Raw genomic sequence first — 22,500 nt, 5'->3', positions numbered from 1 at the left:
GTATTCTGTAAAATGTGGCTGTGAATGGTTGCTATATCTGTGCTTTGTGTATTCTTTGATGCCTGTAATAATATGCGTCTGCTGGGCTGGGTTTCGGTATTGCAAGATGCAATGGCCAGGTCAGGTCATAACCTATGCTCCCTAATTAAAGGTCCCATGCTAGTGCGGGTGTCATATATTTAATCCTACACTTTTTCTAATATATTTCTCTTTTTTTTCCACTCCTTCCTTTGTGCCCACTTTCCTTAATGAAGATGCGTGTGGCTTGTCTGATGTGGCCCATATAGAAAGCTTACAGGAGAAATCGCAATGCGCTCTGGAGGAATATGTTCGCAGTCAGTATCCGAATCAGCCGACCCGCTTTGGAAAACTTTTACTCCGTCTCCCTTCTCTTCGCACCGTCTCATCTTCTGTCATCGAGCAATTATTCTTCGTCCGCTTGGTAGGTAAAACCCCCATAGAAACCCTGATCCGTGATATGTTACTATCAGGGAGCAGCTTCAACTGGCCATATATGTCGATTCAATAAATAGGAAGGTGGAAAAAAGGCAAGTGACATTATTTTGCAAATTCCTTCTGTAAAGGAGGAAATAAAAGGCTGTTACAAGTTTACCTATGTGACGCACAAAAAAAAAATTGAAGAGTGGGAAGAATTAAAAAAAAGGACTGTGGATTTCAATGACTGTACACGAACTTAAAAACAAACGCATTCAAAAACTCTTCTGTGTCGTTCAGAACAACTTGCTACTTATCATTTTGTAACAAAAGGAATTTAGTCTTTTATTTTGGTTTATTTTGTAAACTTTTGAGAAATATCGATACAAAGATAAGTGCATTTAAACAAGGATTTCAAAATTAGGAGGAAAGAAAAAATGACATTTTCCAAATTATTATAAATTGTCCGGTGTCTATGTATCTATAGCTGTTTTGTATTATTCCTGGTTTCAAACCAGTCTCCTCTGTGGTTCTCTACTAATAATTTTGATATAACCATTGCTTCTTATCAGATACGGTGTATCACGTGAATGTGTTCTGCAAGAATTAAAACGGAACCCGCTAAAATGTTAGATGAAAAGGTTTTTTTTTTTAAAAAAAACAGAATCGCAACTTAATGCTGGAAGCGCACTTATAGTGTTAACTCAAAATACGTTTAATTTGGGGGGGAATGGACTGCAGACCAATATTAAATGATACACACTTGTAATTTAAAAATCCATTGTTGGAAACTCGTTAATATTGACATGTGGGGGGTGGGGGCGGGAGAACATTGTGGGTATATATCTGAAAGCAAAGATCCTTTATGTGTCCAAGACACAGTACAATATTTTTCATTAAGTCTATGTGGCTCAATTTAGTTCCTGTTGCAGTATAGAATCTTACGAGGTTCCAAAACACGCCTGTTTGTATATTTCCCACCCATTTGTAACAATTATAAACCCTTAGCCCTTTTAAAGGAAAAACAACCACGATTTATTTTCTTGGATTCAGCATGGAACTCAATGTCGGCACTTACTATTTTACGTGTGGTTAATTAAGTATCTGGAGTTTACAGTCGTGTATACAAGCTGAAGGGTTTTTTTAAGTGCAAAATTTCTGTACTGTAAAAGTTATGATTGGATTGTTTGGTCAGTCTTGTGTGTTATATTCAAGAAAAAAATGAAAGTATTCGGAGATTATAATATTATTTGATATATGGAACTTTTCGCTGTTACAATTGTATGTTCACCCAAGGAAAAAAAAAATCTCATTACAATGGTCAAACATCGCAGTTTACTGGAGTCATTACAATCCGTGCATTATTTGTGTTATTTACTCTATATAACTGTATAGTTTCCCGCCACAGTCTGTAGTAGTGGACAAACCACATGCTTTTTCAATGAAAGCATAAGTCGTGGACTCATGCTGCTCCTTGCCTCTAGGTCTTAGCGATGACACCCTAAATATACCGTCAAATGGCCCCTGTGCGACACACCGTACCCCTTTCCTTTTTAAATTCAAAATGCCATGGGGATTTTGACCACCGACCCTTATTTAGTTCTAACTTAAGTGCCTGTGCAACCAATGTACATTAGACAGGTGTTAGGAAGCATGGATCATTATGTGTGTTAATGGTCAGGGTTTTGTTTTGAAGCTTATTGTGTCTGAAGTTCACGCACATAACACACTTAAACAAGCAATTGCTACTAGGAACAGTGTTGATTGTAAATAAAATATATTAAATGAGATTTATTCCAAAAAAAAAGTATGTCTGGAAAAATGTGGTTGCCAATTTTTGTTATTGGAAGATCTTCAAACGGAGGATGATGTGGCTGGCGTTTGATGTGTAGCACTACAAGTGAGCCTGGTTTTATGTATATAAATATAAATTCATTTGAATTTTTATATATGGAAATAGACTGTGAGAGCATGGCCACAGGTCGCGAATACATTTAACATTTGTTACATACATGTAAATGTTTGATTGTATAGAGGATATACATTTGGGCGAATGTACGGCTTCAGTGCTCCCATATACCCTTGTTTAAAAGCAAAACACACACACATACACACACACACACACATACATATATACACACACACACACACACATACACACACAAAAAGCAAAAATAATAACACAGCGAGCTGGCTTGGGTTGGCCACGCTATAGGTTCCAAGCTTTCTCCGGTAGTGCTGCAGTGTTAACAACTTGCATTTTGTCCCCTTTTTTTAAAAAAAAAAAAAAGAAAAAAAAATCCTTTTTTTTGTGTGTGGCTTTCCGGCCGCATTCTACATCATCTTATTATGGGTTGCACAAAAAAAAAAAGAATCATTTTGTATAGTTGATGGAACAGTGATCTTTACCTGTTATAGAGACAGATATGGACCAGAAATGATGTATGATTGTCATTATTAACACGTTTGCAGCTGACCCGCTTTTTTTTAACTTCAGGGTATTGCTACGCTGTTCTAACTTATAGATTGAGCCTTTTCAGATGTTTTTTATTGCAAGTACTATGTGTGTGGAGTTACTACGCCAGACTCCTGTTTGTGTTAGCTATTGTACACAGCGTTTTTGTTGTAAATTGTTCTTGGTATTAAATTATAATTTATGGCTATGAAACAAAGTCTCTCCCTGTTTCATTCCCTATTTTTTCTCAACTTAAATATTGATAACTCGAAACTCTGAATCAACGATTCTGCACAGAATCTGTGCCACGGTTCGAGGCTGAGTGTTGCGTACAGTAAAGTTATTTGGAGTTTCTCACAAATTGCGTTCAGTTTAGATGAGTTTATACATTATAATATCCCCCCCCCAACTCTCCCCCCTCCGTCGAAATCCCCCTTCCACACTTTAAAAAAAAAGTTTCCCCCCCTTTCTCGAACAATAAAATTAACCCGGGGTGAAACTGACAAAAGGGATTGAAATTGACGAGGTTGTACTATAACTGGCAAGATCTGAGGCCGTTGAAATATGGTGACGAGCCCCTGAAGTGTCCATTTTTTTCCTGCGGCTTTTTAAAAATCTGATCTTACTTCGCGTTTCTCTGCTAGGGGTTAAAAGAAACCAGCCAAACATGCTCTGCAAGCTTGTAGGAATCCAGCATGCCGCCCCTCCTCCCTCCCTCTCTCTCTCCCTCTCACTCTCTCTCTTTCTCTCTCTCCCTCACACACACACACACACACACACCCTTGCAGCGAGGAGAGGGAGGACTGGGCAATATCTGACTTCACTCGACATGCTCAGTAAACCCAAGTGATTTTCCTTTAACCGCTAATGACCAAACCTCGGCAAACTGAGGGGTGGGGGAAGCATATCAGATCATGTTTTACAACGCGGCCAGGCGATCTTTAAACATCAACAAAAAGCCCCATTAAGAAGATATAACTCAATATTACACCACCTGCACTGCCTCAAACCCTGTGCGATTTCTAAAAGGCTGTTTTTAAATCTAGACGCTGGCGATGCAACATGAAGTTAGCTGCATTCTTTCCCTGTTTGTCTTTAATGTATTTTATTGGGAGGTTGAAGGAGGGGGGGGGGGGGGGTGTATTTGTAATCGGAGATCGAGCGTGTGAAAGTATGCGCTCAGCCAGCTTGGTGTTAGTGTCCTGTTAGCGGCCCAACATGGCGTCGTGTTTTTGCTGCCGTCTCCAGGCGAGTGGTAATAGGGAACATATTTCAACCCCCTTTTGCTATTTACGTACAGGCCCGCTCTCATAAAACTATTAGCAGCAGGCAACATGCATGGGCTTCATTATATATAAACATATATATACATATTTACAATATATATGCTTATATTTGCAATCGTAACCCGAGAGCGATCCAAGGCTGGGAGGATTGAGAGAGCTCGGGTCTGTCGCTGGAAGAGCAGTTGTTTTCGCGATAGACAGTCAGATTTTACCCCTTAAAGACCTCGAGGTTAAAAAAGGGCCGACATTTCACGCGATCCTATTGTGGATTCTCATTTAAATATGCAAAAATCGGCGGCCTCAATTCAATCTCAACTCGTTGCAACTAATACAGAGTTACACACACACACACACAACCACACAACTATAATTGTATATTCGCTGAGATAGTTGTATCTCCAATGTTCTATTTACATCAGTACGCCCCATAAACTCTACATCTCGGTTCCTCATTTCTTGTTTTTTTTTTAATTGCAAAGACCAAAAGGGTTAAATTCAACCCTCTGCAGCAGCTCGGCTTTAATGGGGGCGATGACAAAAGCCAAAATAAAGAAAAGGGGACACGAGTGATTCAACTAAGTTTGGATTCCCCGTGCGTTCGACTTAAGGGAAAGGCATTAGCAGCGTGTGAGACGCAGACACCATCAGAATTCTAAACCTCTGCGAGCATTTATTTATTTAAACTGGGCTGAAAGTTGCTTTAGATGAAGCCCCCCCCCACCCCCCTCCCCTCCCAACTATTTTCTCGAATCTCAAAGCCTCCCCACTGCGCTGTTGCCTAATTAATGGTGAAACGCAACTCAATCTAATTACTCAGTAATTTTAAAGCAGTTAAATTTGGGCATTGGTTGTAACAGGATTCTAGTTGATGAAAGAAAGTTTGCTTGAAATGTCTGCCTGTGTAGGCTCAATCAATATACGTGTATTTATTAACAAAAAATATATCCAGAATATTCTTTAGAGATAAGGCCTTTAAAAGCACTGGCGTTTAGTAGGAAGGTCGGCGTTATAAAATAGACAGAATACTTTGCTACTGTTTGATGTTCCTTACACATAATCCGCGACAAAATGTATTTTAATACAGTCTTAAGGCAAAGATGATTGTCGTTATATTCGCCACCTCAAGGACTGCAATGCAATTCTGCAGCAATTTGTATCATAAGTCTAGGGGGCTGATTTTAGTTGACAACGCGTGTGCTGGGTTTGAACTCTATAATTTGCACTTATGTCCCCGTATTAGGATCGCACAGGGAACTAATGAGCTCTTGCTTCGCCGAATGTCACATTTATTTATTTTCTTCAGCAGAAAGTTTCTGAAAGAGCGGAGGGTTTGCACGGGAAAAAAAAGTCCCAACGCTGCTTGACACAGCAGCGCGTTCCTGGTATTTTGTGCAAAGGTTATTCTTAAACATAGGAAGAGTCAACTTGGAATATGCAGCTGCATTTTACCAACCTTACACTTATAAAATGGAAGCATAATCAATAAAGAGCCATGTAACCATGAACCATGTACACGCACACACGTACACATCCACACAGTGCTAACATGTTTTTATTTAAAAGCAACTCGTAAAATATTTTAAAAATGACCATAGGCACTCAAATTATGAGATTTATACGAGTAATTGTCCACGATTCGCACTGTTTGGGGTGACAGCGATGGGCAGAATAACACTGGACGGTTCTAAGGACATTTTTACACAAGTTTTATTGTTGGTTGCCCTTTTTTTCAATTTTTTTGTCCGCAGAAGGTTGTCTATCTCAGACAGTTTTAGCCATGCAAGGAGGATGGGGTGAAACTCCCGTCGACAAGGGAGCTGTTACTAATCACACTGCAGTGCACAATCTATCTCCCTTCTCGCTCACACTCACGCACACGCACACGCACACACACACCACTGTCACAGGTATTTTTGCCTTCACTGTGAAATACGCATCAAGGTTTGTCGTGAACATACAGGATGAAAAATGTAAAACCGGATGACGAAATGCACATTGGACGACCCAACACCATGTGTCTGATCAAGACACACTCACGATGATCCAGTTAAGGTGTGTGATTGAAAAAAGATTATGTTCCTGTGCCAAAAAAAAGGCTGTTTTGTTGGGATTGAATTCCATCTCTTGAATGCACATTTGGTTGGAGCAGTGAAGTGAAGCACGTTTTAAAGAACGATAACCAGATTACTTACGCGCGCCTTTAATGGTCGACTTTATATAATCAGACGCCCCACGCTCTCTCTAAAAGCATTTAATAAATGTCTATTAAAGTGCTACAAAAACGAGATAAATTTACTGTAGCTGCCGCCTTGCAGGAAATAAATGCTAATGATAGATTCACCATTAGGGATTCGATCAACAGTCTGTTCTGCGCGGCCCACTTCTCCAAAACTCAAAGCATCGCCATTATTTATTTTCAGTTTAAATTGACATTTCTTAGGGGGGAATTAATTTATTGACAAACCCGTGGAATAACGCTTCCCCTTTTCTACCATCTTCGCATCTTCAATTTTTCTTCATAAACCCGTCACTTGCGAATCCCTTTGAGCGAACTTTTACAAGCTTCATTGAGATGTCTAAGTTCTGCTTGTCTGTCAAGTTATCTCTCTGCACACAAAGAAAGTGCTTCTAAATGGACTTAGTGCACAGCGTGTGTGCTCTCTAAATGTTAGAAAATTGTGCCATCTACCCGCTATTCACAGAATTGTCACTTAAGGACCTACTTCTGGTTTCAGCCACAAATTATACACGGCAAGGGCACAAATGTTTCAAAGTAGAGGGGGAGGGGGGGGGGGGTGATTTATCATCTTCATACCTGCACCATGGAAGGAGTAAACCGGTGCTACATGTTTTAATCAGAATTATTAATGGTCCTCTTTATTGAAACCCCTCTGATATTAAACCACCTGTTAAGGTCGGTCCGAAAATCTTCCAGGCTCACTGTAAGACACACGACGTCAATCTTCACTTTCTGCGATGGTGTGGATGGAGTCCAGCACCTCTCTCGATAGTTGTGTCCTGGTGCTGAGTTCACGTCTGAATTATTAAAAAGTTGGAGAAGTCAGTAAAATTGGGCAGACGCTTCTAATACCTGCTCACAGGTACACGCTCCGTGAAGGAATGACGACAATATCTCACCTTGATCCAACTTTATCAAGAGGTACCTCTGGTTTGTCCCGCCGTGGGTCATTTTGTCATTTTGACCTCCTGTCTAAAAAAACCCCCAAAATCGTTGGTTTCACGAAGGATGGGCAAATGTAAGAATCACGCACACTGGTACATTCTTGCACACTTTCACTCTTGCTGACCATCACCAAACGCAAATTACACCCCCACCTTCTCAACAAACAAGAATTTCACTAAAAGGGCCAACACATCTAGATCACTTATTTAACTTTTCCTTTTAAAAAAATCCACTGACACTTGTCCCTTCACCCGTCTGCTGCGGAGGAGCGGTCTAACATGGATTGATTTGATGAAATATCAGCAATGCTTATTGCAGGAATCTGTATCAACGCCGACATGGGAAAAATAAGGGAGTATATTCTCATGGATACCAGTTCTGTAACTTTAATGTTGAGTGTAGTCTAAATCGACATCATCGCCACAAAGTCCGCAAGTCGCATTTGAACAAATCCCACTTCTGCTCAACACAAAACTGGCAGATAATAAGTTGTTCTTGCAAATCTTAGGAGTCTTTTTTTATTTATTTTTTTATTTACCCCACGGCATTTAGGCACGCTAACACAGACTAAATAATTAAAAAGGACACTTGGATTTTCCGTCCGGATTCATATGAATACTCTGGGAATATAAAGTAGACTGTTAACAAAAGTTGTTGGTTTTTGAGTGGTTTAGTGCTAAAGATGAGGCTGATCATATCATTTGTATGCAGCATAAATAAGACGTTCTGGGAGCCCAGGGTCAACAATCGATCCCTTGCTATGGGAGGATAGGATGGGTTAATATCGTCTCATTAGCATTCCCATTGCACGACCCTACACCCTGACAACTAACACTGATGCATTTGCACTGAGCTTAATTTAAAAGCTTTACCCAATCACCGAACACGAGTCTTATTTCCATACTTGTCGTTGTTTGTATATTGCTAGTAAGTGTAAGACACCCCTCACAATTATTCCATTTAGAAATAGATTTTCATAGCCTCATTTTTCTTTCCTTTATTTATTTTATTATGTGTCCTCTCCTCCTCCTCCCCCATTTATTCCCATTCCCTTGACCCCCCTCCCCACCTCGAATTATATTTCGTCCCTTTCATCACTGGCTCTTCGTTCAAGACCCCGGCCTCTCGCTTTCTCTTTAAGCGCTGGGCATTAGATGAGATTTAGTCGACACTAAAGTGGCAAAGTTCAGATTGAGGGAATGAGAGGGTGTGTATATGAGGGGAGGGGAGAGGGGTGGAGGTGGGGGGCAACACTGCAAACGGCGAACAAAAGGAGGCCTGGGCTTGATAACTATAGCAGGAATATGAAAATCGCAGTTCCTACTGGTGTATGTGTGTGTGTGTGTGTGTGTGTGTGTGTGTGTGTGTGTGTGTGTGTGTGTGTGTGTGTGTGTGTGTGTGTGTGTGTGTGTGTGTGTGTGTGTGTGTGTGTGTGTGTGTGTGTGTGTGTGTGTGTGTGTCCCTGTGTGTGTCTGTGTGTGTGTGTCTGTGTGTGTGTGTGTGTGTGTTTGTGTGTGCGTGTGTGCGTGTGTGTGTGTGTGTGTGTGTGTGTGTGTGTGTGTGTGTGTGTGTGTGTGTGTGTGTGTGTGTGTGTGTGTGTGTGTCTGTGTGTGTGTGTGTCTGTGTGTGTGTGTGTGTGTGTGTGTGTGTGTGTGTGTGTGTGTGTGTGTGTGTCTGTGTGTGTGTGTGTGTGTGTGTGTGTGTGTGTGTGTCTGTGTGTGTGTGTCTGTTTGTGTGTGTGTGTGTGTGTGTGTGTGTGTGTGTGTGTGTGTGTGTGTGTGTGTGTGTGTGTGTGTGTGCGTGTGTGTGTGTGTGTGTGTGTCCCTTTTGTGTGTGTGTGTGCCTGTTTGTGTGTTTCTTTCTCTCTGTGCGTGTGTGTGTGTGTGTCTGTGTCCCTGTGTGTGTGTGTCTGCGTGTGTTTAAAGGCTCCTTTGAACTGCCTTTGTGCTGAGTCGGCGCTGCATTTTGCCAATGCTAGTCACGGTCATACGAACTTTGTGTTAACCTCTTATGTCGAATGAATCTTTTCATTTGGAAGCCCATAAATCTCATTCCGTAGCTCCTTTTGTGCGGCACGCTACGACTTAGTAAGCCAAGTGTGCGCCGAACAACTTAAAAAAAAATAAACCAGAGACAGAGAGACAAAAAAAGTTGCGACCGATAAAAAAAAGTACAACTTAAAAAAAAGAGAGATTCCAATGTAAAGTACGGGACTGGCAACTCGCAGGAGGGACGTGGAAAGGGAACGGAGAGGAAACGAAGCACCACGCACAATCACAGTAAGCAAGCTCTTTTCTAAACAGCCCCTCCAAGGTTTACATGGAGACGATGATTTATCGTTCTGAAACCGTCATTATTTTGGTGAATTTCAAGTAGTTAGAACCTGCTGTGATTTGAGCCAAGTAGTGGAAATGGGACGGAGGAGCGTGGGTGAGAGGGATAGGGGTGGGGTGGGGTGGGGATAAATAAATAAATAAACAAATACATAAATAAATAAATAAATAAATAAATACATAGATGGTCATTTTTCAGAAGGGTGTGTGTAAATGAGGCGAACGGCAAAACACACACACACACACACACACACACACACACACACACACACACACACACACACACACACACACACACACACACACACACACACACACACACACACACACAGACACACACGGGAAAGAATATTTTAACTGAAGTTTATGGTGAAGTGTCGCTGGTTGAGATTGGGGGAAGGGCTTTAAATGGTGTGCATGCGCGAAAGGGGATAATTGTAGAGAGAGGGAGGGAGAGACAGACGGAGGTAGAGAGAAGGAGGGAGAGAATGTGTGTGTGAGACAGAGAGAGAGAGAGAAAGTTTAACATTGAATCATCTGACCTGCAAAAGTCTCCACAAGGAACTAACAAGATTCCATGTATCTATGACTGTTACATTGGTCATTCCCAGATGCGATGCTTTATACGTGTGTGTTATGGTTGTAAGTGCGCCCTTTTTGTGTGGCGGGTTTTAGATTTATTCACAATATTTTTCATTAAGTTACTGGCAGTGACGGTTCAGTTCGTTCAATCCGACTGAGTGCCCTTGTAATCCGCGGTCGCAAGATTCCCTTCAGACAGGGTGTCGCCCATACGTTGGGTCCCGCGGTGGTTAACCTATCGTTTATTCGCGTTTCTCTCCCCCCTCTTTCCTCGCATGGTATCTGACCCTTTCCCCCCGTCGCACCCTTTCCTACCCGCGGACGTTGCATGAGGAAGCTCTCTTTCAATCAGTCGACTGACCCGTCCAACCCCAGCCCTTTGCGAATCTTTCCGTCATTCGCCGCGGTTGCGGTACAGCTGAGCTGATCACCACCGGTATACAGAGTGAACCATTCGTCTTTAAGTGTTCCCACTCAGAGTGTTATTAATTACCACTACAATGCTGGTGATTTTTAACTAATAACAAAGTTGTAAATTAACGCGTTCCTTCAAATATTTCTAATTTGTCAACACTGATTGATTTGATTAATACCCCTGTTTATAAGTAACGTTGGAACCGATACATCTGCTACGGGACTGTTAACGCGGGCTGGTAGCATAATATCACAACCTGAATGGCATTGCTGCATTTTTATTTTATTTTGTTAGTGCTCCCGTTAAAATAACGACTGCATGCCTACAACCTCCATTACACCTCAATGTTGAACGCCAGTGTGTTCTGCTCGCCTGTACCTCACGGTAAGTTGTACAGTACCGTATCTACCAAGTGCAAACTGCTGCTGTTTACGGTGGACACGGCTCCTGCTCACACTATGTTCCAATATTTGTTCTTTAAATAAAACCCAGGAGCAGGCGAGCAGAGTCGATGCTTGAATCAGGCTTGTAAGAACACCTGGAAGTCAAGAGAATACTGTTAAACTTCGACCTCTGCTGCTTCGGACACAATCATTCCCCCCTCACTAACTCCCCCCCACGCCCCCACCATTCCACCAATCCACCCCCTGCCCTCCCTCCCTCCTCCCCCCCATCACCCATTTCTGGATGAAGTCAGAGAGATAGGGGGGGGGGGGGGGGGTGGTGGGGAGAGAGGGAGAGAGGTTTCAATCGTCTCAAAGGATGTTTAAAAAGCCTGAAAGAATAGCACGCTCCGATGATGAACTTACTGCCAACGTTAAGCCTTTAAGCCCTTCGGCGCATTCTGACACTTCTGTATTGGAAATTGTATCTAAGATCTGCAAAGTCCCCTCGTTCTGTGGACACCTTTTGTTTCATCCCACTTCTCCCCATTCTGACAATCAAAGTTTTCTGTCAATTCCCAACAACATCGATTTTTCTTTACTCCCTGATTTCCTGAACGCCGGGGGGAGAGAATCCCACCGACCTGGGACCTCTTGGCAACGAAGATAGAGGCAAGAATTCACTCCACACACCTTATCACCCGGACATATCAGGAATATAAATATGCTTGCTAGAGACAAACTTTCCACGAGAATTAAAGTTAAGCAGAAACCGCATCTCCTATGAGGCCTTATAAATATATCACACACACACACACACACACACACACATATATACATACGACATATGCATTAGTAATATATAATGTGGTTGTGTGTGTGTGTGAGTTTGAGGTATTCATTCTGCCCGGTATTGTGACTCAGACTCGTCTTTAAATAGGTTGTATTTGTGAGCATGGAACCTTTGTCTGGGCTTGCGAGCGAAGCTTTTACAAGCAGACCCAGCGATAGTTCAGGGTCATTGGCAATTTAATGTCCTATTACTATAAAGCACAATACCGCAAAGTATTCAAGAAATACGAAAATTGGAATTCTTGCTCAATGCTACCTTGACCGTTTTTTTTTCTCCCTTCCCTTGCAACTGAAGAGTTCGCCTCATTTGAATGGGATTTATATTCGGACATTTCAGCGACACAAGTGGCGCACAATGCACGATCAGGTTATGAAAGAAATATTTTTTTACCGTGTCAAAAACACAACTTTTTTTATGGACTACATTTTCAAAGTGATTCAACGGGGAAATAATGGCAACACACATGACACAAAATGCATTTCAATAGCTGGCAAAGCGTTATATATACCGTTTCTAAGTGGTCGTGTGACATGTTTCGGCTGTAACGATCACACGTTTGCGCCAGCGTACATTGGTCAATATAATGTCCAGTTTAATTGCGACAAATGTTACTACAAAAAAAAAATCCCCACAGCCTTTAAAACACAAATGTTTCCCTTTTCAACTTTGAAAGTGTGTTGATTAATTAGATTTATCTGGGTAAAAATAGTTAAATGTTAACATTTCCATGAATTGCCCCGAAAACAGTATGAATTGGATCTATTCATTAGATCATGGGGAAGATTTAAACTTCTAACATCAGACAGAATCAGGCGTCATATGGTGATATTGCATGTGGTTAATCCTTGTAGCATCCTTTCAAATCTGGTTATTACATCGATGGCCAGTAATAATTTATTAACAGAGTGACTCACACATTTTGTGTATTGATGGCATATTCTTCACCCACATCTGCTTGCTGCCTTCAAATAATATGCAAAATCTGTAAAACATTAACATCAGTCACACCGAATCCTTAGCGGATTTATTGTCTGCAGTTTGCACGGAGAATAATCTTCAAGAAAGTTTCTGCGAAAATATGCAGAATATTTTTTTGAAAGTGTGAAAAACTCAGGGAAGTGTGGAAGTAGATTGTCACGGTATCATTGCCACAATTAAAGACGTTTCATGCCTCTGTTGCCTAAGAGGAAATTGTATGTGGAATGAAACATCTAACCAGTATATTCTATTCTACCGAAATACAAGGAGCAAAAATAATGTGTTGGGTTAGAATAAAATGTCGATTAATTTGATGAACTTAGCCAAATATTTTGCAATCGTATTATGTCTAAATAGATATCAGATGGTCAAATGAAACACTAATCATCGTTTCAACCGTAGATTATAGCTACCTACTGCCTAGGAGCCGATTTAAATGGAACACGATAGAGTAATATCTAAAACATTTAATTCACAGTGTTATTTATGGTAGATTTAGTTTGACACGCTGACTCTAAGGCTCCAGTTTCTGTCATTATACGGTTTTGTCTGTTTTAGCAATAAAACACAATCCCATCCAATTGCGAGGCGGATCATTTTCTTGTATCAATACTTTACCCAGGCACGACTTTCAAGAGATTAAAAAAATGGCTGCTTCGTGGCAGACTATCAACTGCCGCCATTCGGTGGACGCCGATAAGTGCCACTGTTTTTTGCAAGTATCAGTAAATAATTCTAGGACGGCAGTTTTAACTATTGTGACCCAGCCTTGGTATTAAAAAAAGAAATAAGGAAAATAATGAACTGGGTTGGATTTAAAGTTTGTACAATGTATCTGCCGAATGCAGAGAAACATTTTCATTTCATTAAGGTATTAGATTATTGGACATGTGCGGGGAAATATGGCAGGTTATTTGCTTTGATATTACTCATCTGCTGCCCAAGTAGTCCAATCCATATGGCTGCAACGCAGAGTTAAATGGCCTGGCGATATGTTTAATATCTCAGCATTTATTGATTTCATCTGCTGCAAATATTACATAATATATTTCTTTAGCACTGATTTCTTTACGCTGATATACATATAGTGTGTATATCAAGAATATCGGCTCTCTTGTCTGCAAGTCCAGAGGATGGATTCTGTACTTTGTTTTCTGCTTCATAGGCGTTCACACCTACTCTCTCTCTCTCTCTCTCTCTCTATCTCTCTCTCTCTCTCTCTCTCTCTCTCTCTCTGTCTCTCTCTCTCTGTCTCTCACTTTCTCTCTCTCTCTCTCTCTCTCTCTATCTCTCTCCTCTCTCTCTGTCTCTCCCTCTCTCTCTCTCTCTCTCTCTGTCTCTCTCTGTCTCTCTCTGTCTTTGTGTGTGTGTTTCAATAATGCTCGTGTTTCTTTTAATTTCTGTTTTTTTTCTTCTCCCCCCTCCCATCTCTTCTTTCACCTCAAAGATCCGGACGATTAAAGCTTGCTCGGAGCGAGCAAATTAAATCGGATCTGAGGTTGAAATTCCGGCCGAGCACGTGACTCTGAACAATTGCATTTATTCCAATATCAGGGACAATCAGACGTAAACCAAGACTTATTAAAAATAGCAAAACGGGCAGCTTTCGAATAGAACTAGAACGAATCAGTAAGATCGAGGCGTCAGTGCAGTACAGGGAGAATATTTCACATTATTACATTGTTCAATGTATTAATAAGCCAGAATGCTTGAATGTATATATTTTTAAGGCCAAGTACGACGAGGCCATGTTTATTAATATTAACAGTGGGTTGGGGGAGGGGGGGAGGACGGATATTTGTAATGTATTTGCAATGACAAAAATCAAATTTAATGCCAAAGATGTCCCACATCTTGCAATGTCTGAACCTGTAAGTCACAGAACTGGTTAGTATCAGGGATATATTTCATTAACACTTCTACAGAAATAGTCCCAGCGACTTGATGTTCAATGTTGCTGTAGACCATTTCGAGGCAGTGAATCCTCGACATGTTTTTTTTTGTGTGGCCCACTTAATTCAAATCCATTGAATTATGCCATTCAATACTTGATAAATTCGGAAGATATTGTAGGGGATATTTCTGGAAAATATTTCAAAGATAATGCACGCACGCTGACAAAAAGAAAAATGCATTGATGTAACAAGGGCCATCATCGTTTTGATCGGTATTTTAAAAAAAACTGAGCGTCGATTCACTTTGAAATTAATAGCGTATAAAGAAGGTTCGGAGAGAACTTCCGCCATCTTCCTATTTATAAATATTCCCACACTTCCCAGCCTTTAATATTAAATTCAAATACCTTTTAGTAAAACGGTAAGGTAAGATTTACGACGTAGCGCCATCCTGTTAAAGTTCTCAACCTCAATAATGACGGTCCTGCAGTAAAATCGTGTCAAACTTTTTTTTTTTTAAACATCTTTCATCGCCAGAAATTAGTTTGCTGACACTGTATTGAATATCATCTGAATTGTTAGGAAACTTGATTCACAAAAAAGGCTTGTCTTAAATTCGGTATGTGGTACTTTAAAATGACAAATGCCTTGTCAAATCTAGAAGACCTATTCCATCTGGATCTTTGCAATTACCCATTCCGTGAAAAAAAGCGGCAGGAACGCTTTGACGGTGCGCCACGTAAAATAAATTTGTAATGTAATAGCGAAATCGCTGGGATAATTTGCTGCTAATAGCCTTGTAACATGGTGCCCGAAAGGAAATCAGCTGTATAAAGAGTGAAAGCCGTGTTGAAAAGAAGAGAGAGAAAAAGTTTTTAATCAGCATTGGGACATAAAGCATCATATTTTAAAAATCTTTATGTTGGAGTGATATGTGTTTCTTGTTTTATAGTCCAGAGAGAGTTGGATAAGTGCCTGACCACTGAATTAATAATGGCTAGTTTCTCGGCTGCCTGGTCTTTTGGAGCCGAGTTTTATACTGTAATCATTAGCGGCCCCTCTGGCTATATGTTTTGCATCGGTGTAACACTATGACACAGTTGTAATACAAACTCCTCTGTCTTGCTTTGCGTTTGTGGCAGGGAAGTTTAACAGCACCAGGATTCAACCTTACACTCGTAGCCTAAAAGTACCCTTAAAAAGTTGGTCAATGGCAATGTGGGGGGGGGGGGAGGGGGGACTGCTGTTATATTAAATAACATTTTATATCATACGTTTGGACCGATAAATTGATCGAACACCCGCTCTAATAAGGACTAGGTTTTGGTACATATATTTATGTTTTTAATATTGACATTTATATCATTTATAATGGGTTATTAATAGATTTAATTGGTATTATATAACTTTGCCGTTTAACGTCAAACTGCAGACTCTTCGAGCAAAGGAATATTTCAATATGAGCGGTTCAGGATCAGCACGTCAAAAAGGATAGTGCTGTTGGCGTCTAATAAGAGGTTCAATCATTTAATGAAAAGTTACAAAGGGTAACGATGTATGTGTCATATTTGAGAGACTGTTTGATCCACTCCCTGGTTTTGAACTGCACATCCCACGGATGACAGCGGGGTGGCGCTAATATCTGTGGTTTGCCTGCTGTACTTTCCTAGACGGTACAACAGCCAACACAAAAGGACCCTACACTGCAGAATTTGTTTGGCATCCATAAAATGTGATCAAATCTCATTGATATTTCGCTGGATCCTTCGTAAAATAAAACCCCACCGAACCCCTTACAATTTGCACATCGCAATTTCACGTCGCAAGGTCCGAGCGGCGAAGAGCGTCGCGGATTAAAAGTTATTTTTAGAGCAATAGTTAGAACAAATATTTGCGAAGAAGGCGATATTTTGCACAAAGGGGTTTCCTTAATTTGATCCTGGTTGCGAGTCGTCTTTTTGTTCGTTTACCGAGTGTCTGGCTAACAATGGAGTCTCTAAACTTAGTCAGATTTTGATTTGAGTTATTCTTTGTTCGAATAAAAGCCAGAGATTAGAAAATGCGCACTCTATTTATTTATATCTGCACAGACTGTGTGTGTATTCACTGTGGGTTTTTTTCTTACATTGTTTCCATTTCCAAGATAGCCACATTTGCTCAGCCATGGGGTGTTAGTGAAATACACAAAATCAACTGCAAAATAAGGCCCAGGATTTTAAAAAAATGTGATTATTTTTGAATCGTTGCATTACTGAATATGTGTCAAATATATAAGTATGCAATTATAGAATAGCCCACCAAAATAAGTCTAATACTGTAATCCCACCGTGCCACCCCCACACCCGACCCTAGACCAACAACAAACTATCTTCTCGAGCTGAATGTTTAATCTCGCTGTGGGCTCCCTATTTACAAGTGAAACGATGCTCTCGTTGTTGCCCTTTAATGCTTTATTTCCTAAAATAAAATCTTTCGAGATAATAAAACAAAGTTGTGTAAGGGAAAGTTTTTGGAGCTGACTATAGTAAAATAAAATAATGATATCCTTAAACGATCAACATTTATGAAATGCGACAGAATATTGAGATTACATTTGCAATGGCAAATGTTGCACCATGCCAAAGAAAGTCAGTTCAATCTTTATAGTTTGTAGTTATTTAACTTTATGTTCTATAGCTTGGCTCGTGAAATATTATTAATTCTCGATGAATAAAAAATCGTAGCTATCAGTATAATTTCTCAAAGTGAACAATCGTTTGATTTTCAAGTGAGCTTGTGTTTATTAACGTACTTAAGCACGTATACATTTTATTTTGTGGGATCATTACTAAGTTAGTATTTTAGGTTGGACTATTGCCGACAAACACGAAATTGTTGCGGGCCCATTTTCTTTTAAACTCTGCGTTTTCATGATATATGGTTTGTTTTTTAAATGTTGTGCGGTACTGTGTAGAATCTTTCGAAGCGTCTCTCCGAGTTAATACCCAGTCAGGTACTAGGAGGCGCTGGCCCTTATAGAAGGTTATGTTCTATAAGGCTCAATCCCCTGGATGTTGTAATATCAAATTTCAAAATTAAATTGTGGTCAACGCAAAACCAACGTTGTTATAATTGTAAAAACATAGTTCGCCCCACCTGCTTCTTTATCAAAATCATTTTTGGTGCAAAATGCATCCGGTGCATTTTCATCAGAAAATAAAAGTTTGCCGAATTAAAAATTAATTTTGGAAAACTAAACAAAAAGTTTTCTTTAAAGAATAGAGTGCTGATTTGGTGCCATTATACAAGGCGGTTGTCAATAGTTGTATCTTTATTCCTTTCCTTTGCCAGTACAAAATGAAGTGAAAGACATTCATTTGTACACCAGTTTCGTTTAATATAATATGTCGAGAACACTGTTTGTCTTGCGAAATTTAAAGTGACATTTCGGAATTAAAATCTCTTAAATGTGATAAGTGAAGTCGTACCACGAATTCGCCCAAGGTCCTGATAACTAAAGGAGAAACAGGCGAAAAGGCTAATCAATGGAACTATGTTTTCTACACGACGTTAACGGAAATGATAGATTGTAATTGAAAAGCACTGACATAACTCTTGAGTACCAATCTAACCGTTTCAACCGAGCATCACGCAACAAACAGGCAACATCGACACAATTACACCATATAATTCCACTTCTGATCATCCCACATTGAAATCGTTCGAATTGATCAGAGAGCGATCTCCTTTGAAATAAAAGCGAGCAGGAACAACTAATTTTTACATACATTATAATCGAAAACATGTGCAATTTGGATCATAAATGCTGACTATTTATTTCTGATTATTTTAATTTAATTGAATGCAGCGTGCAATTTTATTTTAAAACCATAAATACACGAATTAACCTGTACAATTGATTATTTTTTTACACTTTCTTAACATGCAAAATAATAATTTATACCCAAATATTGCAGATATCAAATTAAACTTCTATTCTCCGTATTGAAATAAACAACAGTTGTGTTCCTGGGACAGGGGGCATTGTTAGAAATTAATAATCAATCTGCCAGTGCTTTTTATAGTCTGCCTTCTGAGTGTACATTTCAATCAAGCTCTCTCATTTTTCTAATTTCCTGTTTTCTTACAATCTTCACAATAGTCAGGTTGTCAGTGTCGATGCATTAATATAATAACGGCCAGAGCCAATCGATTTGTTCTTTATACTTCTTTCTTTCTCGCTGCCGAATTTAGGCTAGAAAACACCTTATTTTCCATGCGGATTTCAAGCAAATGGGACAAAAAGGAAGATGAATATTTTCCTCGTAAAACCGTGTTTCATTCTCGATAATTTTACGCCATTAAAGTTGATTTTTAAATAAGTGATAACGTGGCAGGTCGAAGAAAAACGATGTTTCATCAGGAAATGATCTGTACTACGACCTACGCATCTTTTAATTCAATGTTACTGTATATTAGAACATTGGTCGTGTGTGCGGTTACATGAATGTAAATGTACATGTGCGTGTTTGTATGGACAAAATAAAAACGGATTTCACTAAATGCTTTAAAATATTTCATCATTCTAACACAATAATTGCACTTTTCTTACACGGATTGATCTCAACAAATTATGTATATTTCACCATAAAGGTATATTCGACTGCTACTTCCATATCAATAAAGAATTTCGAGTACACATTCGCAGAATCTGTTTCTTGTTATTTAATTCGAAGGTGACATATTAACGATTATGATTACAGGCGGAGTGGCTTCTTGCAACTATCTGAAGCCATCTGTGCAATTGATGTATCTTCCCAAATAGCCTTAACGCTCAGGTCAATTGGGTGAAGACTCGGGAAAATAAAATCGGGCACGAGTAACTAAAAAATAAATAAAGTTATACAAATCAAAAGCGATATCCCCAATCTCCACCCTTCTCCAACCAATTTATGGTCAGCCGATGTAAGGTCCACAATAATATCTCCCAGGGTATTGAATCCTATTAGTTAAGATACCAATGATATTGACTATTATTAAACGTTTGATGTTAATACACCATGATATCAACCTAGCCTCGGCCATTTGGATACCGTGCTCCTTAATTTTGTGGGTTTTTTAGATACAGTATGGAGACGTATCATGCATGGTATTGCATGCGTTATACAAACAAAATGCTTTAGAAATCAATAAAATAATCTGTGAAATGGCCAGTGTCTGTAAAGAATGCTCCACAAAATCAACCCCATAGATTGTTTCAATGTAGTTTGTGTTTATATTGTGCGAAATTGCTATCAGCAAAAAACATAACGTGTCATTAATAGAGGCTATTTTCTATCACCATTGGGCGGCTCCGATATAATGGAGGAAACAAAAATAATTGAAAGCTTAACATGTCTTAGAAGTTTGCAGATTGTGTACGTCATGGTAGCTTCTACATGGCACCTGTTGAACGGCACAACAGTGAAGTCCCTCTTCTGATTGTTCTGTTTTTAAAGTTTCGTGCACTGCTTCCCTTCGTTTGTACTGGAAACTCTTTCCCCACTGATTCTATATCTTTGCCCGTGAAAAATAAGTTTACTTATTCGTGTTACTTGTGAACCTCAGTTCCGAAGTTATGCACCAATTGAACATACTTTGAAAAATGTCGTCACCCATCGTTGAAAAAAGACCTTCATTCTAAACAAATGAGCGTAGACTGTTCTAATGAAAATATGTGACTATCTTTATTCATTAACCAAACAAATGAATACCTACAGCGAAATAGAACTAAATATTTAAACGGCCCAAAGACGTATAACAATCACTGGAATTTCATCGTCCTAACAATATTTTTTTCTGGCCGGGTTAGGTGCTGGGGGATATCTATCATGATGGACACTTCAGTGGCTGATGATTTTTGATGAAATTCGAACCTCATCAAAAATTCACCTTGTTATCAGTTCAAACCTTTTTTGTTGCAATGACCCTCCGCAGATGGTGATGCCACAGGTGCCAGAGAGGAACACGTTTCGCATGAAGCTGTTTTAATAAATCCCCTGAAACCAAATTATATTGGAAGTTTGTGTGAAGGAGATATTCCGCTAGGATCTTTAGCAACTGAGAGAGAGGGGAGAGGGAGGGAGAGAGAGAGAGAGGGAGAGGGGAGGAGGGGGGGGGGAGAGAGAGAGAGAGAGAGAGAGAGAGAGAGAGGGAGAGAGAGAGAGAGAGAGAGAGAGAGAGGAGAGAGAGAGAGAGAGAGAGAGAGAGAGAGAGAGAGAGAGAGAGAGAGAGAGAGAGAGAGAGAGAGAGAGAGAGAGAGAGAGAGAGAGAGAGAATGAAACACGTTAATCTGAATTATTTATCCCAACTCAATCGTGTCAGGAATAACTGGAAATATACACAGAAAGTGCATCTGTAACGAATTTTTGCCACAATCGATGCACTTGCTATTCTCTTCTCTTTCATCTCCTCTAATAAACGAGCCCAACATATCCGCAGAAACCTCTTTACTCAAAATCCGAATGACGAGAATTTGAGATCAAAACAAGAGAACGATATGGAATAATTTCAAGTTGAAGAACAAGAACCAATGTAGCATTACAAACTATTATTGTGTGTATTATACATGATTACACCTATATTATGCAACATAAATCTATTCTCATAATTCAAAATTGAATAGAGATAAATAAATATACTGGTGTGAATCGGATAGACACAATTTAAGTGCGTTTGCTCATCGTTATGTGTCACGAGTATTGCGAATTAAATATACGGCAATATGATAGCATTTCAAAATCGAAATAATTGGATTACGCCAAGACATCTATAACGTTTTTTTATACAAATATTAAAACAAAAACAAATTTGGGAACTCTTCATATCAGGGTTCGGTCTCCACTGATACATTAAGTTTCATACCACTCCCATTCATTTTTTTTTAAAGCGGGTATTTGCAAGAACTATCTAACTTGACGCGATAACTGTCAAAAGTTTATATCAAAGACAAAATATTATTCAGTTACCAGAGAAACTGTCTCCCCAGATAAGAATATCTTAATTACTGCTGCACAAAGCTAACGGTGGTAAAAAAAAAAAAAAAATGCAGTTTTGAAAAGGGAGCCTTTCGGCCTAATTCTTTGATGGAGTTGTCTATCGGATCGCGATGCGGCATTAATCAGGGAGCGCTGAAGTTCGTTGAACTGGGTAGCTGTAAGTAAACAAGTTGTCAAATTGAAATAATCTCTCTTCTTAGGGTTCTGAGAAAATTTCGGCTTCGCATTCTTAGATTTATCTAAATCTACTTTCTCTCCGAGCCGATAGTGGCGTACTTCGCGTCTTGGACAATAATGTGGCAATTGTTGAAGTTTTGTGACCCATAAAATTTCGGGGTTAGTATTCCGGCTATGGCATGTAATTATGCAAAACACTTCCCATAAAGACTTGCCATTCGATCTAATGACATAGTCTACGGTCCAAACCCCCTGTGTGTGTGTGTGTGTGTGTGTGTGTGTGTGTGTGTGTGTGTGTATTCGTTGGGGCGGTGGCGATGGGGTTTGGAGATGGGGGGTGAGGCGGGGGGGGGGGGGGGGGGGGGGGATCTTGGTTGGGGGGGGGGGGGGGGGCGACAATATTGATACTTGCACCCAAATAGTGCGCCGCCTGAAAGCAAAAATACTCCAAAGTTGTAAACGACGCTGCAAATGCTAACATCCTCTCTGCCTGCACTTTGTTTTAAAA

The 22,500-nt window shown here is 39.8% G+C and overlaps 1 protein-coding gene and 3 long non-coding RNA genes across 12 annotated transcripts in view; 2 read left to right on the top strand and 2 right to left on the bottom strand.

Moving 5' to 3' along the window:
* The window catches only part of LOC129712552 (COUP transcription factor 2), an 11,326-nt gene extending 8,741 nt beyond the window's left edge, over nt 1-2,585 (top strand). For all 5 annotated transcript variants that reach the window (XM_055661043.1, XM_055661042.1, XM_055661040.1 and 2 more), the window contains exon 3: nt 255-2,585. In XM_055661043.1, the coding sequence (XP_055517018.1) occupies nt 255-529 (275 nt within the window). In that variant the 3' untranslated portion in view covers nt 530-2,585. The remainder of the gene's footprint in view (nt 1-254) is intronic.
* Nucleotides 2,586-6,971: 4,386 nt separating this feature from the next.
* Nucleotides 6,972-10,012, bottom strand: LOC129712551 (uncharacterized). The gene is made up of 3 exons (XR_008726081.1): nt 9,874-10,012; nt 7,315-7,383; nt 6,972-7,212 (listed from the first exon to the last, which is right to left on the bottom strand). It is a non-coding gene; the product is annotated as an uncharacterized LOC129712551 (long non-coding RNA).
* The window catches only part of LOC129712549 (uncharacterized), a 35,769-nt gene continuing 22,484 nt past the window's right edge, over nt 9,216-22,500 (top strand). Inside the window, exons 1-2 of one of the 5 annotated variants that reach the window (XR_008726076.1) lie at nt 9,216-9,639; nt 12,221-12,292. This is a non-coding gene — a long non-coding RNA (uncharacterized LOC129712549). Of the gene's footprint in view, nt 9,640-10,146; nt 10,336-11,049; nt 11,075-12,220; nt 12,293-22,500 lie in introns of those variants that run through there. The other 4 variants (XR_008726077.1, XR_008726075.1, XR_008726079.1 and 1 more) reach the window with 4 other exon arrangements.
* LOC129712550 (uncharacterized) lies at nt 10,952-16,013 on the bottom strand. Its single transcript, XR_008726080.1, has 3 exons — nt 15,207-16,013; nt 12,841-12,908; nt 10,952-11,228 (listed from the first exon to the last, which is right to left on the bottom strand). It is a non-coding gene; the product is annotated as an uncharacterized LOC129712550 (long non-coding RNA).

This window comes from Leucoraja erinacea, chromosome 33 (assembly GCF_028641065.1).
Source record: "Leucoraja erinacea ecotype New England chromosome 33, Leri_hhj_1, whole genome shotgun sequence".
Taxonomy (NCBI): domain Eukaryota; kingdom Metazoa; phylum Chordata; class Chondrichthyes; order Rajiformes; family Rajidae; genus Leucoraja; species Leucoraja erinaceus.
The sequence above is the reverse complement of the archived record's forward strand: the minus strand, read 5'-3'. Positions and strand labels throughout refer to the sequence as shown.